The following is a 24247-nucleotide window of genomic DNA, read 5'->3' as shown; positions in this document are numbered from 1 at the left end:
TAGAGCAAAGAAACATCAGCTTTGTAAAGCAGAAGGCACCACAGCCTCATGAGGTGAAAGAGAAAGCATCAAAACCACTTTCACGATATCCTAGGTGACATTTCACAAATGTATGGTTGCATCACCACTAAATAAAGGTGAGAAAGGTTCCTTAGACTAAATTGATTTGATCATCAAATGTTCCAGACGGGAAAAGCTGTAGCCACAAGTCATCACAGTGGGTTCCTTTCTAAATATGACACTATGTGTTACCTCACCACCTCTGACCCATACAGGTAAAGACAAGAACAACAACACAAGCCTTCATCTGGATCTGAGGTGCAATGCAGTATTCAATTTATGAAGCGGATTTAGTTTTCTCTGATCAGGATGTATTCTAAGCTTGCCACAATGTGAATAATAATATAATAAAAGTGGCTGTGATTCATTTGTTTGTTTCTTTTGTCTTGTTACACACATTTGAAATTATGTACAAAAATGAATGTATTAAAAAAATAAATTCTCTTTAATAGTTATTTAAAATTCTTTCACAAACAGCACGTTTTTTTTTTTCACAGACACATTAAGGATCGCATGTATTTTGAAGGAAGGGTGATGTATATGACTTGAGAGAGTTTTGTAACTAGGAACCTTGGATTCAGATTGTTACAAACGTGTGACCCTCTGCCAAACTGCGATGGCATTTAACAGATTTACACACTGGATTGTTTACAGGAAGTAGGGCATCCAGTTACTAACCATGACTCTCAGACATCATACATAATGTCCACGTTGTGGCTTTTATGACCTATCACAGTATTTCCCTCATTAGGATAGCTGGAAGTTAAAATCGCTTCACAACAGCGAGAAATAAGATGTGGATGTGAGACAGAAGCTCTCTAACAGCTATTAGGTGGACATTAAGACTTTTTTTGGGTCAATCTATTGTTTTCAGTTTCAAAAATGAACTACCATGCTCATCATACAGAATGCTTTGCAGTATTTGTGCATAGATGCAGTATTTGTGCTAGATGCAGTATTTGTGCATACCGTATTAGCATGTATACAGCACAATTATAGAATCTGATGTATACTGACACTGTGAGTTACCCGAGTTAATGTTTCCTTAAATAAAGAAATATCTTAAGATTTTTCTACGATCGATTTTAAATTTGTAAAGTGTACTAAAAAATAATATGTAGATTCCTGGTGTGTCAAACTTCCAAATGTAATTGTTCTTGTAGCTGTAATAGTGACAGGCAGTGTAGAGAGAGTTCTCCGAAAAGGTTTTCTCAAAGTACAATGAATAAAGTAACACTGTTGTGCCTTGAACCGTCTTTAGTCCTTTTCATGTCAATGCAAAAAATAATAATATAAAGTTGTAAAGCATAATGTACAGTATTTACAAGTAATTATAGATTGAGTGATGTTCAGTGAGTTGCTCTTGTGACTCTATTGTAAAGCTGTTATTACATTCATGTAACCACCATTTATTACTTACTTTGGCTTTTAGAAGACATCTGGGTAAGTGTTATGCCTCAGAATACAGTATGGGATCATGTACAATCAGACAGTAAACGGTAGTAATAACAGCCAGATGACAAGAGTAAAAAGAACAACTTAATGTGTGAACTATGCCTCTTACAGTGAGTTTTGTAAACATTCATGTAAACAGTGGTGGTTTTTGGATTTGTGGATGACAGAATATCAGATGTTTGAGATCTGCCTGAGCTTTCTGTTCACAACTTGCGGTGAGCCATTCTTCATTTTTAAAGGTATGTCCACCTCTGATCTTTTCTTTCTGTGCTTTTTGAACCTCTTACAGCATATGTAAGATGTCAGTGTGACAACCAAAAAGAACAGCCCCAGACATGTCACTGAAAGAGCAATGAGGACAGGCTGACAGGGGAACAGCTCATACCTCTCAGGTCCCTCTGTCATCTGGCCAATGTACCAGGGCCTCTCCTCTACCTCTATGTCTGCCTCTCTGGTCAGCAGACTTTGAATGTAACTCTCGTTACTCACTGTTTCATTAACAAAAAAGTTAACCATGACAGTTGAGTATAGTGGTTCGGGCTGACCATGATCACTAACCTTCACCAGAAGGCTGTACAGGCCCCGATTGCTGAGCTCCCTTTTTAATGTGATATTTCCTGTTTCTGGGTCAATGGCAAATGACCCCGGCTCGCCACCTTTTCTCTTAATGATACTATAAGCAATCACAGCATTCATGCCTGTATCCTTATCCACAGCATACACCTCTGTGATTGATGTTCCTGGTAGTGTATTGGGTAGCACTAGCATGTAAGACTGATTGGACTGGGGGAAGAGAACAACAGGTGGGTTGTCATTTACATCCAGCAGCAGCACAGTCACCATGGTAACACAGGAAAGCGCAGGCTCCCCGCCATCTATAGCCTCGATCCACAGCTGGTATGTCCCTTGCTGCTCACGGTCCAGCGATGTTCTGGCCCTCAGTGCCCCTTTGCCAGTGTCTATCAGGAAGATGTCGCTACCATTCAGGATGGAAAGGGCAACCCAGCCATTCTCGCCAGCATCAGCATCAGTCACAGATAGGACCCCAATCTCACCATACCCTGGAAAGTTTTCTGGTACAAAGAATGTAAAGTCCTTATTGATAAAACGTGGACTGTTGTCATTTCGGTCTTGAACCGTTACTACCACAGTTGCAATTGACTCTCTCCTGGGTGTCCCCTGATCCATTGCTCTTACTATGAAGCGGTATGTTTCTTTCTCCTCACGGTCCAGTGATGTGGTCACAGTCAGGACACCTGTCACACGATCCACGACAAAGAAACCAGGGGCATCACCACCAAGGAGATAGATAACGTCCCCTCGGCTTTCGCTGTCCTGATCTGATGCTTGAAGCTGTGTTAAAAAGGTGTCTGGGGGATTGTTTTCCTCAAGAGATATTTCCACTAAAGACTGCTGAAACACTGGTGCGTTATCATTCTCGTCCAAAACATGAACCTTGAGGAACGTCTTAATGACAAGCCCTCGAGAATTTGTGGCAACCACAATCAGCTCATATTCCTGTGTCTTTTCATAGTCCAAGGGTTCTGTAGTCTCCAGCAGGTATTCATCCTTGAACAGCTGATAGGGGCCAAGCCTGAAGGGTCCTGCTCCTTCCAAATTACAGGTGACCCTTTGGTTCATATCAATGTTTTTAACGGTAAAAAAAGCTATTGGAGAAAAGGCTGGCTCAGATTCTTTTAGATTTATCACTCCGTCCTTTTCTGGTGCAATGTACCGGGCAATGACAGCAGGAGGCCCAGTGACAACCTTGATGATATGGATGACAACTGTGGCAACAGCAGGAATGCAACCAGGTCCAATAGCAAGAACAGTAAGTTTGTGAAATGTGGCTGTGCCAGTGTCTATTTTCCCTGCTAGCTTGATCACTCCTGTGATTCTGTCCAAATGGAACAAGCTCCTGGTGTCCCTTGGCACACGCTCACTGTAAGCATAGCTGATCTGAGCATTAGCACCAAGGTCAGGGTCAAAAGCATGCACACGTGCCAAATGCGCCCCTTTGGTGGTATTCCCATGCAGAGTAACATTGATTTGTGACTCTGTGAATTGGGGGCAGTTATCATTCACATCTGTGATGACAATTTTCAAAGTAGCCGCACCAAGTAGAGGAGGGGTCCCTCCATCCTCTGCTATGATATCTGTTATGTATTCAGCTCGTTTCTCTCTGTCCAAAAACTCTGTCACAATGAGGAAGGGTGTCAGCTCACCTCCCTCATTCTCCTCAACATCCAGCGTGAACATGCCAAAGTCATTTACCAGCCAGTAGGTCTGGACTCCATGAAGACCCAAGTCCGGGTCAACTGCTGAATGCTCCACCGCATAACGTGAATTTATGGGCGTATTTTCAGAGACAGACATAAAAATCACATCCACAGGGAACTTTGGCCTGTTGTCGTTCACGTCCTCAATGAAGATCTTAACTTTGATAAGCTGAAAGTACTGCTGAGGCAACACGAACACATCCAGTGAGAGGACACAACCCTGTCGCTCCGAGTTATCAGGACAGAGGGCCTCTCTGTCAATCTCTGTGGCAGATGTGTAAAGCTCCCCGGTGGTATTATTTAGGTTCACATACTGTTCACTGACCTTCTTTTGCGGGAGACTGAATAAAAAGGGGGGCTCAACAGTGAAATCCAAATTTAAGTCTATGCCAATTGCCCCTATGAAGGTCCCACTGGGTAATCCCTCTTTTATCTTATAGATGAGCTGTTTTGCTTGGCTGAAATTTGCCAAACAGGAAAGAGGGCTGGTGTAAAGCAAGAAGATGCACATTCCCTGTAATACAAGAAAATTAAAGTTTATACCGTTTAAAAAAATAAATAAATGGGACTTGCAAATTTGTGTTTCAGGGATATGTTATTAGTGAATGTGAACATTGTTGTAAAAGCAGAACTCTTTTGAGACCTGCAACAATGAGGGGAACCATGATAATCATTTTTAGCCAATAAATCCAAAAGATTTGATTAAATGAGAGTTTACAGTCTATTTCATAAAAAAGGTCATGAGAATAAAAACAGCCATGTCTCTGCTTCACTAGCATACAATAGCATTTAGAGTGTCATAAAAGGTACTCGGTTGTTTAAAAGGGAAATTCTTGTAACAATTATGAGGATCATAAAACTTACCCATATTCCTCCTCTTTCTCTAAGGCCCGGCTGTCTGCTGATGAGCATGTTTATATCCTAGTTCAGCACTTTCTCATAGCAGGAAGAGTGAAAGCTTAAATAACCCAGGCATTTTGAACGTTGAGCAGTGCAGACCTCTGCTGAGTGCTATGCCTTATTGCTATCTGACTTGAACAAGTCATTCATCCCAGCGCTGGCCCAGGACACTCCCATCATATGCAAATCAGTCCCTTGTGCCAACCAATGGGAGCCAATGGATAGTGGGAAATCTACTTGAGTTCAGAGATTCTTTTTCATGCATGCTATCAAAACACATCTGAAAACACATACCTGTGTTGTCACAAGCAGCTGTGTACCTTTTATTCCAATGACAGAGTGAAATAATAACCTGAGATACATGCAAGATGTAAAATATCTACAGCCTGTGGATTAATATGATCTGGCATTAGTTAAAAAAACCACTACGAAAAAAAAACAACAACTGTAAAGATTGAATTAAAGCAAATATATAATATGAAGATTTATTCTGTATTCCATCGTCCCTGAACTTTGACTTTTGATTTTCTAAATGTATTCATGTTATTTATTTATTATATATAAACAAAACCAGCAGAAAGAGGTGATCTTGGCATCACAAGTGGTGCTATGGTCTGATTCTGGATTGAGCCTTTAACTAAATCAACCCCATAATCCCCATGTGTTCTAAATGCTGCGCCAGCTGTTTGCTGGGATTGGAAGCATACTGCTCAGAGAAATTGAGTGATTGAAGTTCTCCGGAAAATGGCAGATTGAGACAGTCACACACACTAAATACTGTCTTTGCTGTCATTGCTCATCATAAGGATGTGGTGGATAGACAATATTTGGTCCTAAACCTGATAATAGTTTTCATGCATTTTCTTAGTTATGTGGTGAATTATATAAATCTACCACATCCTTTGCAAGCAGTACAGCACAATGCACTATACCGTTTTACACAGTATTTTTCAGGGACATGGGTGGAAGGATCATAATATGGATCATTTACAAATCCATTTTGTATCCAGGTTTCAGAGCTTTTTTCATTTCTCCTTTAAGCTCAGGAATATTTCTGTAAACACAAGTGTAGGCACAGTAGGCCTCGAGGCTCTAGATCGTGGGAAAGTAACAGATGACGGAAATGAGGGTCATCTGGGAGCTGACTTGAGGTGCGGTGGGTCTGAGGTGTTTAGCTGTTGATTTTCACTGAGGAGCCCACCGAGAGCACTTACATTAGATCACAAAATTGGTTTGATGTATGCAATCAATATAAATGGGCCAAGTTCACGGAAATTCCAAACAAATCAAATTTGAAATTTGTAAGGATTTGGTTAATTTCAACACATACTAAACACAACAATATATCCTATTCCTACAGACAGCGACAGCATTTTGCTTTTTGTTTTTTGTTTCTTAATTTATCTTGGGCTGTAAAGATATAGTGTGTGAAATGTGTAAAATACTACATGTTTGATGATTTTGAGAAATAAATGTTTTATCAAAAGTAATCTTGTCCAAAAAGCAGTCAACAGACAGCCTCTGATTGGGACAATCTACAAGCTGCACGGGGACGAATATAGATGATAGGGTGATGATGATAAGGATCATTTGTGTACAGGACTTACAGTCTGTACACAAATGAATGTAGAATTCAGAATTTTATTCTGAGCTTCTCTGGAACTGGAGAGAGAGGATTCAGGGGCACATCTAGAATTTTTTTTTTTTATTGTGGAGTCCAGACTGGGACACATGCACAAATTATGGTGGCACATTTGCAAAAGTTTTTTAAACCCAAATTTAAAAACTGTTTTGAAAATAATAAACTGTATAATATCAGGCTAATAGTGCTTGGTGTGGCAGTGGCTCTGTTGGTAGAGTGTACACACGCACATGAACAAACGCGCACACACACACACACACACACACACACACACACACACACAGTCGATGCATGTACAGAATTTCTTCAAGAATAATGCAACATTGCCAAAGTCTTTATTAAAATCTTTTCTTTAACAAACATTACATTTTACCAGAAATCATTAAAGCCTTTATTCATTTGACCATCAAATGACGTTTTTGACCATACATGTTAGCTAAATGCATTGTAATCGTGAATGATGTTAACATTTGTTCATGTTTCATGTAAAGGTTTGTGGTGGAATTGTTTTAAAAACCCTTGAACTGTGGATGTCCAACCAAAATATGAACATAACACATTAGTTAATAGCTACGTCACTAATGATCATAGTATTGAATTTAACATATGAGTGCACAACTTGCAGGTAAATTTGAGAATAATGCAGGGCTTCCCAGTGCTTTTGTATAGGTCACAAACATTTATGTTGATTGGTTGAATAACCACAGAATGTCTGAGAAAATGGTGCATTTCAAACATGTCACATGTGACAGGCGGATGTTGTCTTTGCATTATTTAGTCCATTGCAGTTGCATTACATAGAGCTGTAACACACAGGTCAGTGATGCTATGTGTCACTTAACCTGATACTTTGACCTCTGTGTTTGCTAGTCTCCCTCCAGTCTCAATTTAAGTATCAACTCATTAGCTCTCAAGTCCTCTGAATATCATGAACAACGAGCTCTGGGAAAGGAAGAATTCAGTAAAAGAAAATAGTATATGTTCACAAATTATGACCCAGTGATCTTTGCTGTATATCATGTGGAACCTTTTCTGCACCATACATGTTGAAAAAAATGGCCTAAAATATTTTTATACTGTCTGCAACACTTGTCCAAACCTTCTCTTTAAAGTAGTAATGATTGTCTCTGCAACGAATGAAGTTTTGTCAGCACAGTATGTGTACATGTGGTGGACAGACGACAAAAACGACTACAGAGGTTGAAAAAGGCCAAGAGACAGCATTTTTTTACTCTTAATTACATCATTTGCTCCTTTGAGTCAGTGTGAGATGAGGCTTGGTAATCTCTGCCCAGATTTCCTAACAGATGTCCTGTTACCCTTGGTCTTTTATTTTAATCAAAGTGCTGCTAAGCTATCTTGATAGCTACAAGGCAGCTCCATGACTGTTAGGTAAGATTAATATGACCACACACACTGTGCAACAACACTGCAAATCTCTTCCACTGGGATGACAATTCATGTTTATTGTGTCTTTGTACTTAAAATCAGAGTACAACTTTTACATTGCTGGCAGGAGAGTTTTACAAAACTAGCCGAACGATTAAAAACAAAATAGGTATGACTCATTGAGCAATGATGTTTCCAGTTGGACCGTAACATATGTTGTATGATAAGTCAGGTGTACTGTTTTTACCTGCCCTTTTGGTCTCCCTTTAGGCCCCTTATGTGTTATTGTGTAAATGTTTTAAAACACTGGGGAACTGTGCTGTTCCTGAAATATGAGTCTGATTTGTGATATATTGTATGTGGTGTTCACACAGTGTAAATGATCCAAATGGTCAAAATTGTTGAACTCTCCTTCAAACTCTCCTTGAGAAAATACTCCGCAGCCAGAAAGACTTTTAGAATATCTAATTAAGCAAACCTGTACTTCTTGTGTATGTCACACACAGTAAGGGTATGAACCTGAACACAGATTAGTTTATTAAAGTATAACACAAAGCACTGCTGTGCTATTGAACAGGGCAGCAATGCGTTGACTTCTCATATATTCAGTCAGTCAGAGTCTCAAGTGGACCATGGCAGCTTGTTCTTATGTATTTGCTTTTCTTGGCAATGCACAATGGCCACCACAGTTACTCTCTCGACAACTTTTGATTTTTAGCACAAAGATGGGCTCGTGTAGAATGAGAAGATAAAAGACAGTAAATATATTATTTTTTATCTTTATTTCTGTTTTGGAACTGGACCTTTTCCAGCTCAGTGTACTGTGGTGTGCATGAGCCACACTGCAGCTGCATCCCTCTGTCTCAAGAGGACAATATTCCCCACTGTATGTGTAACCATCGTCAAACAGGGGCAGAGCAGAGTAGACTTTTGATTATTTCTGCCTTTTGCAAAATAGGATTGGATGAATATTTCCCACCTCTGTGTTGAGACGCAATTAACTTTCCTTTGTGCAAATTGTGTGCTGGTTTAATTTAATTTTGAAAAGTCAGCAAGGTGCACTATCACTGCCATCTACTGGTTAACATAAAAGACAAAAAATGTATGTTTCAGTCACATGTGCTGTGAAATAATAAACAGTACACTGTATACAAATAAATGTGTCTGACCTTACTTATAATCTTTGAAGCTTTGCTAGCTGTGTTTTTGTTGGGTCCAAAATGCAATCTGGCACATAATCTACAATTCATTTTAACTGTACTAGCAGATTTAGTACAAATGTGAGAGTTGAGTCCAGAGCTGAAAACTTGTAAGAGTACTTATTCCTGATAAGTAGTTGATTTGCCATTTTTCCTGTGGAGACCCAATTTTCGGAAAGGGGAAACAGTACAAAGGAAAAATACTTAAAATGTCTCTGCGGCTTCCCCCCATGGAGCCAATTTTGGTGTAAAATGGAGCTGTCCTAACATTATATTTTACTAAAAAACCCCAAAGGTCTATTTCTATGAAACTAACTGAAAAAATACTGAGCTGCTCTCCCTTCATCCCTCCTCCTCACACCCCCTCCACTGTTCTCTTCCATCAGTTTTCTCCCTTTCTGCTCTTGTCAGCTGCCAAAGATGCATCCTGGCACAAACGTAAGAGAGCTCATCTGGAAGGGAGAGACAGAAACGGGGAGAAAGTATAAAATAACATGAAAACCATGTGAGCTTGTATTTGCTATGCAGACATGCGGAGAAAGAGACGATAACATAGTAGAGCAGTATTAAACCACGGTGTGGTGTGAGTGTGCCTTTGTGCCTCTGCAGGTGCAGGCTGGATATATCATTGAGAACAGGTGCTGTGGTAGAATGTATGCCCCTCACAGCTGCAGCCAAGGAGATTACTAGCCAGGTTTCCCAATAATGAAGTTTCTATCGATTGGCCCACCACGAGTTCTTGTTTCAGCCTGCTAACAGTGTGACTATTTCAAAGCCTCAATTTGAGGTTTTTGAGTACATCAATTAGGGTATAAATTGGAGTTTCCAGGAGGGTGTGATTTGCTGATGGAAAACAATCAGAGAGCAACTTCTTAACTTCATAACTCACAACAAAATGTATTTTTGCTCTGGAATTACTCACAAGCAACACTTCACATTCACTGCGTTTTTTTTTTCTTCCTGTGTTTCTGTTACTGTGAAATAATGTGCTAACACCTGGCTGTGAAGACACATTTTGAGGTGTAAAACCCTACACATTTAGTTTCTGACATAATTATTTAAATGTCTCACAGTAGTTCGGGCAATAGCAGTGCTCTAGTAACAACCACATTGTGAAAAGTGCAATTTTCAAAAAAGTAAAATACATATTCCTTTGTATTTTCATAAAACTACTGAGAAGTATTATAGAGATAGGAAAAATGGCCCCAGTGGCTGCTCAGATAAAGAACAGGTGCATAGACACACACACACTACAGATTTGAGTGCATAGGCCTCTGAGTATTTTCATATCAAATATTAATTTGTGTGCAGTAATTATACTAATTTCCCCTATGATCATGCTGAACGATTACTGAGGAGCTCTATAGAAAAAAAAAAAAAAAAAAACGGAGTGAAATGGGGAACAGCAAAAGGAAATATAGGAAGATGGCTCCCTAAAAAGAAATGTAGTCAAATTCAGTTCATGGTGTTTCACTGACAAAAGTCTCCAGCTTTTCTGATTCATACAAGAGATAATAGAAGATATCTTAGTCATAAAGAGAATGTAAACATTTTAGGTTGATTTAGCATATATGTGAGAGGAAGACAAAAATATGACAAATCCTATATCTTGTATTTATATGGAGATTCTATTGTCCAACTCAAATTAAACAGGATGAAATGAGACTGCCCTCCTGTAAAATATGACTCAGAATGTTTTTAGTACATGCAGGGAAAGCAACCAACATACACATATTACCATGGAGCGATGCAGAGAGAACTTGTTGGTTGAAACAGTTAGTTATCTATTGTGTGCAAAATTTGGAGTTGAATTGAACATCTATCATCTATTAGGACCCTCTCAAATACGGTGTAGGTCACTAAGAGTGGTGTGGTCCTAATGGAGTCCTACCTGTAACACTATACACTGTACTGTGGGCAACAATAACCGACTAACTGGAAAAACTAATTTATTTTACCGACACATTTTAGCTTGAGGTCATCATAGGGGTGAATTAGAGAATGTAGAGAGCTGGCTCCTTATCAGCAATCCAATAGGAACTGGACATGACTGGACACATGGCCAAGCCTCCACGAGATAATGCACCTCCAGGCCATGAGTTTCAAAATAAAAAGGAGAAAATAATACAAAAAGCAAAAATCATGCCACATTAACAAAATACCATAGAAATACCAGATTATAATGCATGAGGGAGTATTTTCGACAAAGAACACATTAAAACACAAGTAGAAACTGCTAAAAGCTACAAACCTCTATGAAATATTTTCAAAGGAACTAACCCTGAAATTTTCATTAATTCCTTTGAGATCATGTAGGAAAAAAATAATTTTTACCCTTTCAAGTTAGTGGGTCCCAAATTGGTCTGGGTCACCCATATTGTATACTCTTTTATGCCAGGATTTTGTTACAGAGATTTTTTACTCGTTCTTTATTTGGAAACTCCTCGTATGAGGTTCAGAATTCAAATTTGTGTCCATTTCTCATTGGCAAATTAATAATATATATATACACATATACACACACACATATATATATATATCCATTAGCCTGTTTTCTATTCTAACAACGGTGTGAATCTAAACCACAGTTACATGAATCTTTTGATTTGTCAGCTTGTTACAGGGTTTTTTCACCTTGGACATTGGTAAAAAAAGCCCTTTTTTGATTGTTGACTGATTTATTTTACATGTACAAATAGACAGATGAACATGTTGCAGTTAGAAAATGCCAGTTAACAGAAAGGACATTTTTGTTAGGTGCACCCACACACCTGCCTATAAATGCAAATATGTTATCAGCTCATAAAAGCAGGCAGACATGGTGAAGAGGTTCAGTAGTGGGGCAGAGTAAACGCCTCAATGGGGAAGAAATATAATAAAATTACTTTGAAAACCAACACATCATGCCAGATGTGTTGGTTTGATGAGCTCAGAAACTGCTGTTTTCCAGGGATTTTCATGCACAAGAGTAACTAGAGTTGATAGAAAATAGTGTGAGAAACAACATCCAGTGAGTGGCAAGTTCTGTGCCTTGTTAATGAGGGAGGTCAGAGGAGAATGAGCCGTCTGATTCGAGCTGACAGGGAGGCAACAGTAAGTGTTACATGGTAAATGGTAAATGGTAAAACAGCAGTGCCATGTAAAAGAGCATGTCTGAACGACCAGCACAATGATTATGGAAGAAATACAGCAGAATAAAACAATACTGAGCTTCACTCATGTCAGCTAAGAACACTTTTTAGTTTTTGACAGCAAGTGGACAGTTGACGACTAGAAAAATGTCTTCTGTGACATGCATGTGGTTGTGTCAGAAAACGACATAAGCAATCTGAATCTATAGATAGATTCTGCCTTGGTGAAGGGTTGGAGTGGTGGGGGTGCTGTAATGGTGCGGGAAGTATTTCTTTGCACAGATTAGGAATAACGGCACCAAACATGGTTTAACAAAAGCTACCTGACCAAAGGATTGTTGCTGACCTTGTGTATCTCTTAATGGTTAACAAACGTCTAATGGCTACTACCAGCAGCGTAACACACCATGTCACATAGGACAAACCATCCTCGCACGGTTCCATCAGCACGTGTGTAAGATCCGTGTTCTCTAATAGCCTCTAGTCAGCGGCTCTCAATCCGATAGAACACGTTTGGGATGTCATAGAATAAAAGGTTTGCACATGAATGCGTAGCTTAGAAATGTGCACCAACTAATGCTAAGAATAAACTCCACATCCAGTGTAATCCACCCCCTGAAAATGAATTGTTTGTATGTTGTGCTTGTTGTAGCACAAGTAAAAGTAAGAAAGACAAGGAATCAAGTAAAAGTAGTGCGAGTTCAGAAATTTTCAACCTTAAAAATGTGACATTTTGCAGTGTAGAATACTTACTGAAGACACAAGTGCTGTTGTTCATGGCACTGAGAACACAACTTTATCAACCGCAATACAGACTGGTTAGAAACTATATTATGTAATTGTTTCACATCTTTTAACGGGTTCAGCATAACAAAACTATAACTACTGTACTACTGTATAACCACTGTAGACATTGAATGAATGAATGTCTACAGAAATTTAAAATGTGAAGACTTTTGTGTATGTGTGTGGGTGTGTGCCTGATTATAAAAGGTTCCCCTGAATCATGAATCCTAACATAAGAAGTGAGTCTGCATAGAGCACGTTGTACTCTGTGAGGTGTCTTTATTCACTTTGTATAAAATTAGAGTACTATTCGCTAGGCATGATTTAGACATTTTAACTTTTTGGAAAGTTTTGTCTCACCAGTTAATTATGTGAAATTTCTACAGATTCTTCCTGTGTCTTGTACTTTATATTCATCAGTGCTGAACATAGTCTGGTTAAGTACACATCACAAGAACATTGAGCAGGAACAATGAAATCACTGACTGAATCCCAGCAGGTTGAAAAGGAGACCAATTTATTCTATGCTTAACTTATCTAAAGTCTGTCTGTGTCCTTGGGAACATGGAACTTTCGGCCTCTTTCTGACTTTATCTTGTTGATCTACAAGCAAACACAAGAGGATAATGGGTTAATAGCTGCGCTGTCCTTGTGTGAAATGATGCCACAAAATAAACACAAAATAAGAGATTCAGTGCGAAAGAGTGTGCTACTACATCCTGGACCACTTGCATTAATCAGACGAGTATTTATGTTCATCAAGCCTCCATTTCACCCATGTAACCATGGTTGTAAAACTTAAATTGAAGGCTGCTGTTTGCCACTTGGTCAACAGAGTAACAAAGTCCAAAGAGCGTGAAACATAGAACGCAGTTGTCAAACACACGTCGGACAGAGGAGTGTTGTTGCAGAGACAGGGGTATAACATCTTGCACTGGCAGTCTCACACATTGGCACTGGTGTCTATTTAACTCACACATGACTTCCACATGACCTCAAGGTCTGTTCTGGAAGAGAAAAAGTGACTAACAGAACAAGGTAGGGGTCTGGCACAGCAACCGTGCTGCACTGTGCCGTGATTTGAAGGCCAAAGTTAGGGTCGAAGCTCAAGCACTGAAAATTTCAACACTGGACTCTAATACATAGGAAACAGTGACAACATTTCCCTGAACATTGCACATGTTCAAAAACATCTCTTTGGATCATTATAATTGAAACTGTTACTGTAGGTCACTCACACCCCTTTAGAGCCTCTCCTCACACAAAGGCACTGCACAGTCAAGTGACTCACTGTGAGTGAATCACTGAAATACCAAAAGGGCATAGATGAGAACTAACCGAATGGCACTTAGCAGGAGCAGAGCCCCACCCTGCATTGTGCTGTGAAAAAAAAAAAAACCCACTTATGGAGGTGAGATAATCCTGAAGGCACAGCACGAATTCTGACAGTTAAAAGCAACATAGTGAACATACTGTAGTGTCACCACTCCAACTCCTCACATATTTCAATGTGTGAAATACCAGATGTGCACCTGTTAAATACAGAGTCGAAACACATGCAAATCCTGATGGTGTTCACGAATTTTGCAAACAATGGCCCATGAGCCCTTAAGCAGCTATTTAATAGCACATGGAAAGGCATTGTTCCTATCTGGCTTGTCTTTTTAGTCTACTTGTACAAGACTTGTGGAGACGATTTTATAACGTGACTTTCACTAAAACAAGTCGATTCGTAAAGATATAATTTGAAGCCCCTATATCGTACAGCTCCAACAATTGGACAAACCTGCCCCTGCTGTTTGCCAACGCAGTGATGCATCATTGCGATGCTGATGCTGTTTTGTCTTTTTTGAGAACACTAATGTGGCCTGATGTGATGGTGTGAGTGAAGATCCTGGGAGACAATGGACTCGCTCAAGGTCATATCAGACAAAACACTGTGGGCAGAATCAACCTGGCTATCTGAGGAAGGGCTCGGAGCAGTATGTGCTTCGTGTCCTCTCGCTGCATCTTTTTTCCGTTCCTCTCCTCTGTGGTTAGCATGCTGAGTAGGGCCCTCTGAGATACATGTTGCTTTATATTTCAGATTGCCTAATGCTCCGTACTTACTGGCTAACATTGGTGCCGTGATATGCAGGCAGCTGTATTTGCGCAGTATGCTTCCCGTTCTTTCTCTGTGCACATGGGTATTATGCATATGGATCAGCATGGGAACAGCCTCCACTAAACAACATAATTCCATGCCAGCAGACTCTGTAGGTGATGTATGTCCTTCTGCCCTCTGGAGAGTTACGAGTGAGTCGGAACGAATGCAGAATGTGGATTCTCTGGTGTCCTTTTGATGGCGACTTTATTACCTATTTTTGACATTAGATCGAGAGACTGGCAGGGAAGAGAGGGCTGTGTGAGTCATTCAGTATCTTTATGTGTGTGTGTCTATGTATATGTGTGAGTGGAGGGGGGGGGGGGCGGCAGTAAGGGCAAAACAGTTGATGGTAGCGGAGACAGTACAGACCATAGCAAAGGTTAAGTAAAGATGAATCGGACACCGAGAGAAGTAAGAGGACATGAAGGAAGTGGAAAGGAGGTTGGGAAGGAATGGGGCACTTGGGAGGAGGGGCATCTGATGAAAAAGGGATTTTCTCTCCCAAGGGTCAACTGTCATAGTGACTTGGTGGCACCTTTCCACTGTGACCTTACATTAAGACAAGGGGAAACTACAGACAAACATAGTGGCCATCAATATCACATCTGACACCCTCCCCTCCTCTTTTTCCCTCCCTCACAATGCAAACCCATCAGTCCATCATGTGCACTTGTGTGTGCAGGGATAGACTGCTCAGTATTCACTCCAAGTTTTAAGCCTGGGAAAGCAAATTATGGGGTGTGTTTAATTGATGATGTGACTCACTGTCTAAACCTCACAAACTCTTGAACAACTATCCATTTTAACTATGTTCTCAAGCTACAAAATGAACCACGATCCAGAAACTGCATGGTGTATTCCACACATTTGTTCCAAATCAATTTCGTGAGCTAATCTATGACAATTGTGACATTTCAGGAGAGGCTGCCGTGTTATTTTCATTTTTAAAAATCATTGGTAAGGGTCAGTGACAGCGCAGTGAATGCTGCATTCTGCCTGTCAAGTCTCCTATTGGAAATATTTATACTGATGTCTGAGTGAAGAAGAGGACTGTCATTCATCTATTGTACTGTCTATGTGAAATAATGTCCATCTCAAACAAAAGCCTATTAGCAAATACCCTCAAGCTAAGAAATGTGAGGATAAATTTTCCTGACCTATAAATGACATCAGCAAAATGCAGTGATCAATGTGATTACTAATTCCAATAAAGTAATCCATATTAATGAGGACCATGTTTACTGAAATACAATAATCCTTTAGAAATTGATTTTTATGAATTAGGTCAGCATAGAAAACATATCAGCGACGAGGAGGAATGAGATGGTAACCCCCCTCTCCCCATCTCTCGCTCTCTCTCTCTCTCTCTCACACACACACACACACACACACGCTCACACACACGAACCTACACACATTCACATTTGAACCCCCACATAGATGATCCTTAATCACCCTTTGTACATGTGGAACAAAAAAAGACCGGCAAATGATGAATTCCCCAGCAACCCGTCTCAACTGTCCTCCCTCTGTGTGATTGTCAGCATCGTTTACCCCTGCCATATTTTCTCACTTTGCTAATTTCCCCACAAGGTGAGAGGATGCTGGGAAGCTTCTAAAAGTCCTCTGGCTCCAGATGTCTGGACCAGATGCCCCATTATTTCTGCTGTGGTCCTGTGATATATATATTTTTATCTGTTTCCACCTCTTTAGGCCTTTACTAACCCCTGCCCTGTCCCAGACACATGCATACGAATGCATGCAAATAGAGTCAGTGACCAAAGGCTCCTTAGACGTTAGACCCATGTTTAAGATTTATCAAAACATCTCCTAATTAAAAGTTAACAATTAAAAAGTGTGTACACGGTATTCACCAACTTAATGTCCAATATGTTCTTTTACAGACTTCAGTGTTATTCTTAGAGAATGTAAATGAGACTACCAATTAAACACTGCGATACCCTGTAACACCCTATTAGATATACGACAGCCTGACACAGTAACCATGTTTGTTGTTGCTATGCAGTAGACAGTTAATCAACCTGGGCGATCACTGGCTGGAGCAGAGCCTATAAGTTTTTGATGTTGCAGAGGGTAATCAATAATTATAATTACATTTTACAATAATACATTAAATTGAGGGTATAAATATTCAATTAAAGCAATACTTTAGATTGGTTTTTTTTCACATATGATGCCATGAATTACTTGACAGCGGTAAAACCAATGCTTTTACATTAGCCCTACATTAACTCTTGTCAGACTTCCCAAAATTGTTTTAAAGTCCTTTCGCATGCACATCACGGTGTCTATTCTCTATTTAATTTTAATAAGTGGCATCTTATGCAACAATGTTCAGCTGTGTGGTAAAATACTGGCATTTTAACTAACAACATTTTCATTTTAACTTCCAAGAGTGCTCTGAAAGGACAGTCAAGCATGGGCAATGCATGAAAATATCCTGCTGTTGTTGTGGCTGTGGTGGCTTAAGATGCTTTTGTTGGGAGTGTATTGTTGTTCCTTTTTGCCTGACAAACCACCAGCTTAGCAGATCTCCAGCCACAAGAGTCCCTGTAGCAGTATCACAAATGGGGAGGACATACAGTACTTTAAAATACTACTGTGTGTGCAAACATGCCTGTGACCTTAGAAGACAGAGAGCTGACAATATGATTTATGGTTGGAATTTTGTACGATCTAAAATGTACAGTGCATTACAGCTCACTTCAGATATGTTTTCCTGGTTTGGTCAATTACCCACAAGCAGTTAGGAATTCAGCACTGTGGCTCACTGAATGCATGATATTCAGCATGTAATTGCATGTGATCTACTCTCAGTTTAATTATATGGGGTGCAGAAAATGTATTTATTGAACATTCAAATATGAGTATGTTTTGGTTGTTCATGTCAGTAATATGATAATTAGATCATTGTCCGGCTGTGTTCAAAACTTAACGAGGTCACACATTACCTACAAATTGATACATTTAAAATAATTATTTGTTTTACTTTCCAAACTTATTCATATGTAGATCCAGCACAGAATTTGAATCAATAGTTCCTTCTTGGAACTCTGTCATGACTGAATATGCACATCAGAGCAATTCCAGAGCAAATGTTCAGAGCCTAAAGTTTAATTAAGTCTAACACAGTGAATGTCAGATTCTTCTTAGTGTAGGTATCGGGCCTGATTCCAACTGCTTAAGAGACCATAATGTGCATCGCTCAGCTGTCAGTTAACCAGAACAGGATATTTTTGTTAAACACACAAATGCACAGGTGCACGACATATCTCAGGACCTCACATTTTTCACTGCACAATGTTGTGAAACACCTTGGCCATCTGAGGTTTGTGATCACATCGATGTTAAGCAACTGCCTGTAAAAAATCCTCAGTATCAATTGATCGAGCGCCTGCTGAGGTAACCTGCCACTAGATGGCAGTGAAGCACTGCATGCGGCATGTACCCTCGCCATTATGTGTTTGCTGTTGTCACTGTTGGTTGGTCCTATCTTATCTTTTCTCAGATCCGTCTTTCCTATTGTAGCACGGGAAGATAAAACCTGCCAGTGCACACTGGTATCATTTAGGGATCTGTTGCTGCTGACAGCTCACGGATAGTTGGAGCAGAGATAGAGAAAGTGTGAGAGAGGGAGAGAAGAAGAAAGTGAAAAGAGAGGACTCGAAGACAACGAGAGCAGAGGAGAGAAAGAAGAGAGGGGTTGCAGCAGAGTAATTGGCCTGAGACTTGCTGCTAATGCAGCCTCATCTGCACTGTATTCTTTCTTCAAGCACTACTTCTCTCTTGTCTTTTAACCCCACACACCCTGTTTCTAACCGCACTCTCCACTCACCTCCCTTCTCACTTTCCCCGTTCTTCTTCTACTCAACTTTCTCCTTTACCACACTCATTCAAAGCACTTTCTGTCCTCTTTCACCTTCTCAAGTTTCTTTTCCCTTCCCACCCACACATCCTTTTCTCTCCTTTGCATACAGCAACTCTTGGCTTGTCTTCATCTGACACCCCTGGGGAATGAGCATCAGGGATGAGCACCTAAAGGTTGAAGGGCAAGAGAGCTTCCCCAGGGACTTCTGCTCAGTTATGACCTCCTTGTGCTTCCTGGCTGTCTGGTGGCTCGAAAAGGGGGCGTGAAAGGGCTCAACATGGTCTCCTCAAATTTGCATTTCACAAGGAGGCTCTATTAGAGCGTTATGACTGATGAATATTTTGTTATGAATTTGGACAAACCACGATTACGTCTTTCTTCCTTTGGAGTCCAAAGTGGTTTGAATGAATGACTGATATTGTAACCTCGAAAAAATACAAGCTTTAACTATAAATACTGAAATGGCCCAGCCAGCAATAGCAAGGCAACATAAAAGGCACTGAAAGTTCTGCAGATAAAGGAAGTGACATATTCACTGATGGTGCTTTATGGCAATAATTCCCAGCACAGATTCTGTTCTCTTGTTCTGCCTTAATATAAAGCTTGTCTACTCTGTCAATTTACAATATAAAAAAATCTTAACACATGATGTATCCTGAAATTATACTGTACTGTACTTTAGGTTATTTTGAGGTGATGAAAACCCACAGCCTTTACCAAAACCGCTCCCATGACCTACGCCCTTGTTCCTGTGTTGTTACAAACGGTTGGGGAGTTTTCTCTTTGATGCTGTGCAATACATTATACGTGACTGTGAATAATTGTAAATGCTTCTGAAACAGAGATGTGCCATCACGAGAGGCGAAACATGCAAATGTTTTTGGCCCCCCACGGGCACGTACAGTGGCACATTTTGCAACAACCCCTTCTAGATAGAATTAGAGAGCTGTAAATTTTTTGGACAGTCAACACTCTACTTGTAACTGTCATACATACCAACGTTTGGTGTGACCATCTGAGCAATGAAACAAGCATACCTTTGGCGGAGAGGTTAGTGCTGCCACCACACAGCTAGAAAGTGGCTGGAGTCCACCTGCTGGCTGTGGCCTTTCTGTGTGGAGTTTTCATGTTCTTGCTGTGCTTGCGTGGGTTTCCTCCATGTACTTTGGTTAAAACAACGTGAGACATGCATCTCAGGTTAATCTCTGACTGTAAATTGCCAGCACGTGAAAGTGAGTATGAATGGTCATTTGTCTGTGTATGTCTCTCTGTTTTGGCCCTGAGGTAGACTGGCGACCTGTCCAAGTTGGACCATCGACAGCTGGGATAGGTACACATAAAGATACTGAACAGGATAAGTGCTTTAGATGGTAGATGGATAAATGAATGTGTGGTTTGCACTGTTGTTCAGCACTGCTTGTTAATTGTAAAAGTGATTTGTTAAAGCTTTTTTTGTAGTTTTAAGGCAAACACTGACTTTTGTATGAGAACTTTTGTTCTACATTGATATTGAAAATTAGGCTAAAGCAGTCAGAAAAAGGTTCTGTAAAAGGCAGCACTCCAAACTGTTAAGATTCACATTGTTCTAACCCCAGCCCACACATGCACACAGACACACATAATTGGATCCTCCACACTACTCACAAGGGGGGACCCATCTGGAGGGGATGTTTATGTGTGTATGTTTGTGTGTAAGTGTGTTATAAGGTACATTTCTCTTGCAGTCCAAACTTAGGCCAGGGGCTACATTTGCTCCCATCCATCAGCCAGATGAGCTGTGTCCTTTTAACATTGCTGACAGCAGGGAAAAATAAATTCAGATAATATATTTATTTGTAGATTAGGACCCAAATCAATAACCCCTTTGGAAACAATAGGTAATGTTGCCGATTGAAACAGATGGCTCTGAAATTAGAATTTAATAATGACAATGTTTTATTTCCTCAACAAGTGAAAAAAAACCTTTACCCACTGTCATCACCTTTTTCATTATGTACCTGTAAAGCTGTTCCTCAGTGACAGGCAGAGCTATACGGTATACTGTACTGCACTGTATGACAATGTGAAAAACAGTGAATGTACATTTATATTAATGCGTCACTTGCTGCTGTGGATCTATACACCATGGCCATGTGTGTATTTAGACAGCTTTTTCAGCTGTCACCTTCCACAGTCTATTACCTAGTAGAAGGTAAAGTGTGTGCTTAGCCTTCATTGTAAAGGATTATTTCTTATTCACGTGATGTGTTTGTGTATGCAAATATGTCTGTAATATTGTAATATTGTTTGTGTGGGGGGCCAAGCAGTGTTAATCAGATGTTTACAAGCACTGCATAGTAAATATCTTTTCCAGTTATATGTGAGAAATGCTGCACAAGCTTGACGGAACAAAACCTGCTCTTTGTAGTTTACAGTATGCACTGTTTCAGTAAGTATGAAGCATAAACTGAGTGCGTATACTGCAAATGGGATAATCTTTCTTGATCATTTGACACCATGATATAATTGGGCATTACAGTATATTCCATTAAAGCCATTTGATCATTTATATAAATTTTCTTGCATGACATTTAAGTGCACTCCAGTTTTTGCCCACAGTCTAAATACTTGCATCCTAGGTTAACTGGTGACTCTACATCAAGGGGGAGCCACACTTTTTTGGCTTGTGAGCCAATTATAAAATGACCAAGTCAAAATGATCTACCTACTATAAAAATACAAAACATATGTTTATTTCTGAATATATGGAGAATTCTTTATATGCATTTATATATGTTGGTGTAACTTGCATAACTGCATGAACCCATATTGCACAATACAACTCATATTCTTTTGTCATTACCTTACTCTGATGACTTGCACTGGATCGAATTAGCCTTAGGGAAGCATAGTCCAGAGGCTGTATCACTAGCTTGCTAGAGATTTGCAGCACTTCGCGCCGTTGTATGCACATCCAGGCCAGGTGACCCATGTGTCAGAAAAGGTCAGATGTATGACTGGCTCCCTGTACGTCAATCAAGTGACAATTTCATAGTGAGTACGGATGATGGGCTGACGTTTACTTTGTTAATTCCATGTGATCTACCCACATTACCTTTGTGATCGACCGGTAGATTGTGACCGACGTATTGGGCCCTGCTCTAAATTTCCCATAGGTGTGAATGTGAATGGTTGTCTGTCTGTCTGTGTTTGTCTCTCAGGGATGTACCCTGCCTCTCGCCCTATGAAAGCTGGAATAGGCTTCAACCCATCTTTTTCAGAGATAATTATTGATAATTTACTGATCATCTAGCTTCTAATGGAAGAAAAAGTTCTGTCAAAGAATTAGAAAAATCTCCACAGCAATAAATTGCTTTACATTTTTCCTTTAAAAAAAGCTATTGCCCACCCTCCAGCGCAGGCCATCCTCACATTTCCACCTCAGTGGTGCACACCAAACAACTTCTCTCTACCCTGCGGGCAACAGTGTGCCTCTACTGTATTTCCATCCTGATTCCCATTTGCTTTCTAGTGCCACTACTTTCGATGTCTATGAGTCTGTCCATCTCCCTAGGGGGTACACACATCTCCTGAGCCTCCCTGTGCTCCTCTCCCTGTTTTGTTTCACCAGACACTTTCTTAAAGGTCAGACACCAACAGGGCTGTAAAGATGCAGGGAGGTGAAAAGGAGGGGATGAAGTCGTACCTCCAACTCGTAAACAGCCCAATCACAACAAGAAGGGCAAACAATTCAACAGTCAAATCAAGTGGTCAAGTGGATTCAGCCATGACTATTATCAGTGAAAAAGGATGCATGGTGGCATGAGATGTGCAGATAAATGGTTATATTATAAGCTTATGTTGTAATTTGATGAGGAGTGCACTGTTTTTTCTGAGGGACCTTAATAATGTGACACTGTCATCTTGATCTTAAAGTTCAATCAAATAAGATAAATAAATAAAAATGCTACTACTTAGCTATACTATATATGATAATTTTCAGGATTATAAAATATAAAAGGATATGTAATTAAGATCAGGGGAATGGTTGTTTTTATTGCAGACCTCTGATATTATAATATTAACAAGTCCACCAACATCTCAATGCCCCCCATGCCGCCAGGCGTCAGGTAAAATTGCACCAAATCATCTCTAGGCTTAAAATCAGGGCTTCCTTAATTACACATTGTACAACATTTGTGCATATGATCACGCATGTAAAGTCATGTACATAACGTTCTTGTGATCTACAACAACAAGAACAACAACAACAACAACAGAAAGTTGTTTCACACTGGACTCAATCTCCATTCTCACGTGGAAAAGAATCCTCTGTTTTGTCTCTAACTACAATCCTCAACCTGCTCCTTATAAGAGGCAGTGAGTCTACATATTACATGACTGTCGTGTTTACTTTAGCCACTAGACCGGACTCGAAGACAGCTACTAGATCAGTCAGATGTCTAGATGTCTTTCTCTTGTCATGTTCTGGGGCTGGTACAAATGACTTATAGTCATATTTTACAGGAAGACAGTCAGGACAACAACTAAATGTATTTCAGTGCTAAGTAAATAAATGTTAAACAGACATCACTTGTCAGAACACTTTGAGCATTAAGATCTGATTTAGGTCTGATTTTCGCATTTGTAGTGAATAGTTTTGTCCTTCAGGTAACGTTATGCATTCTTTTTGAGATTATGTGATCATTTTCTGAATGAGCCAACCAAGGGTTTCCTCAGTTTTAGTTTTAGTTTTATGTTGTATGTATTGTAAACTGTACTGTATTGTGTGTTGTGTTATGTTTCTGTGTACTGATGATGTCATTAGTGACATCATATGGCTTTGATAGTTGCCCTTGATGGTTGCCTGTGTAGTTTACCTTTTAAGTTTGTTGTCTAGTTGTCAAGGGAACAATGCAACACAAAGGTTTTGTTACAAGAGATGCTGGTCAGCTCAGCTACTGAATTCAGGAGCAGACGTGACACAGTACCTGGAGCAGAGGAACTGACTACAAGGTGGTATGGACTGCAACAAGGTAGAAGAGAGAGGTTCACTGTGTAGCTGTGGAAGCACACGGATTCTTATGGAATTCAGTGAGTTCTGCCATACTTTGAGAAACTTGTTTGATGAAACTGTTTGCGATCATGCTAGTGAGATTACTGTACTTAAACTTGTACAATTGGACTGTTATCGGCTAAGTTGAGCAAATACAATAAATGTTCGATGTTCGTCATACAACGATGTCCGGAGTGAAGTATTTGCTGGAGTGTCAGACTCTAGTAAGATCGCCTCTACATTTTCCTTTATCTGTCTATTGTTATCTATTCCTTTAAACACATTGTTGTTGACCCTTTATCTTTCGTTTTATACTTACGGCTCTTAGTCTTTATA

At 39.9% G+C, this 24247-nt stretch overlaps 1 protein-coding gene across 1 annotated transcript; it reads right to left on the bottom strand.

Annotated features, from left to right (window-relative positions):
* Nucleotides 1-482: 482 nt before the first annotated feature.
* Nucleotides 483-4808, bottom strand: LOC137122743 (protocadherin-20). The gene is made up of 2 exons (XM_067496134.1): nucleotides 4659-4808; nucleotides 483-4308 (listed from the first exon to the last, which is right to left on the bottom strand). Exons 1-2 carry the CDS (start codon nucleotides 4704-4706, stop codon nucleotides 1687-1689), a joined length of 2670 nt encoding a protein of 889 aa, XP_067352235.1. The 5' UTR covers nucleotides 4707-4808; the 3' UTR covers nucleotides 483-1686.
* Between the last annotated feature and the right edge of the window lie 19439 nt (nucleotides 4809-24247).

The sequence above is a fragment of the Channa argus genome, chromosome 2 (assembly GCF_033026475.1).
Source record: "Channa argus isolate prfri chromosome 2, Channa argus male v1.0, whole genome shotgun sequence".
NCBI lineage: Eukaryota > Metazoa > Chordata > Actinopteri > Anabantiformes > Channidae > Channa > Channa argus.
Note: the sequence above shows the minus strand (reverse complement) of the source record. Positions and strands in the feature narration are given on the sequence as shown.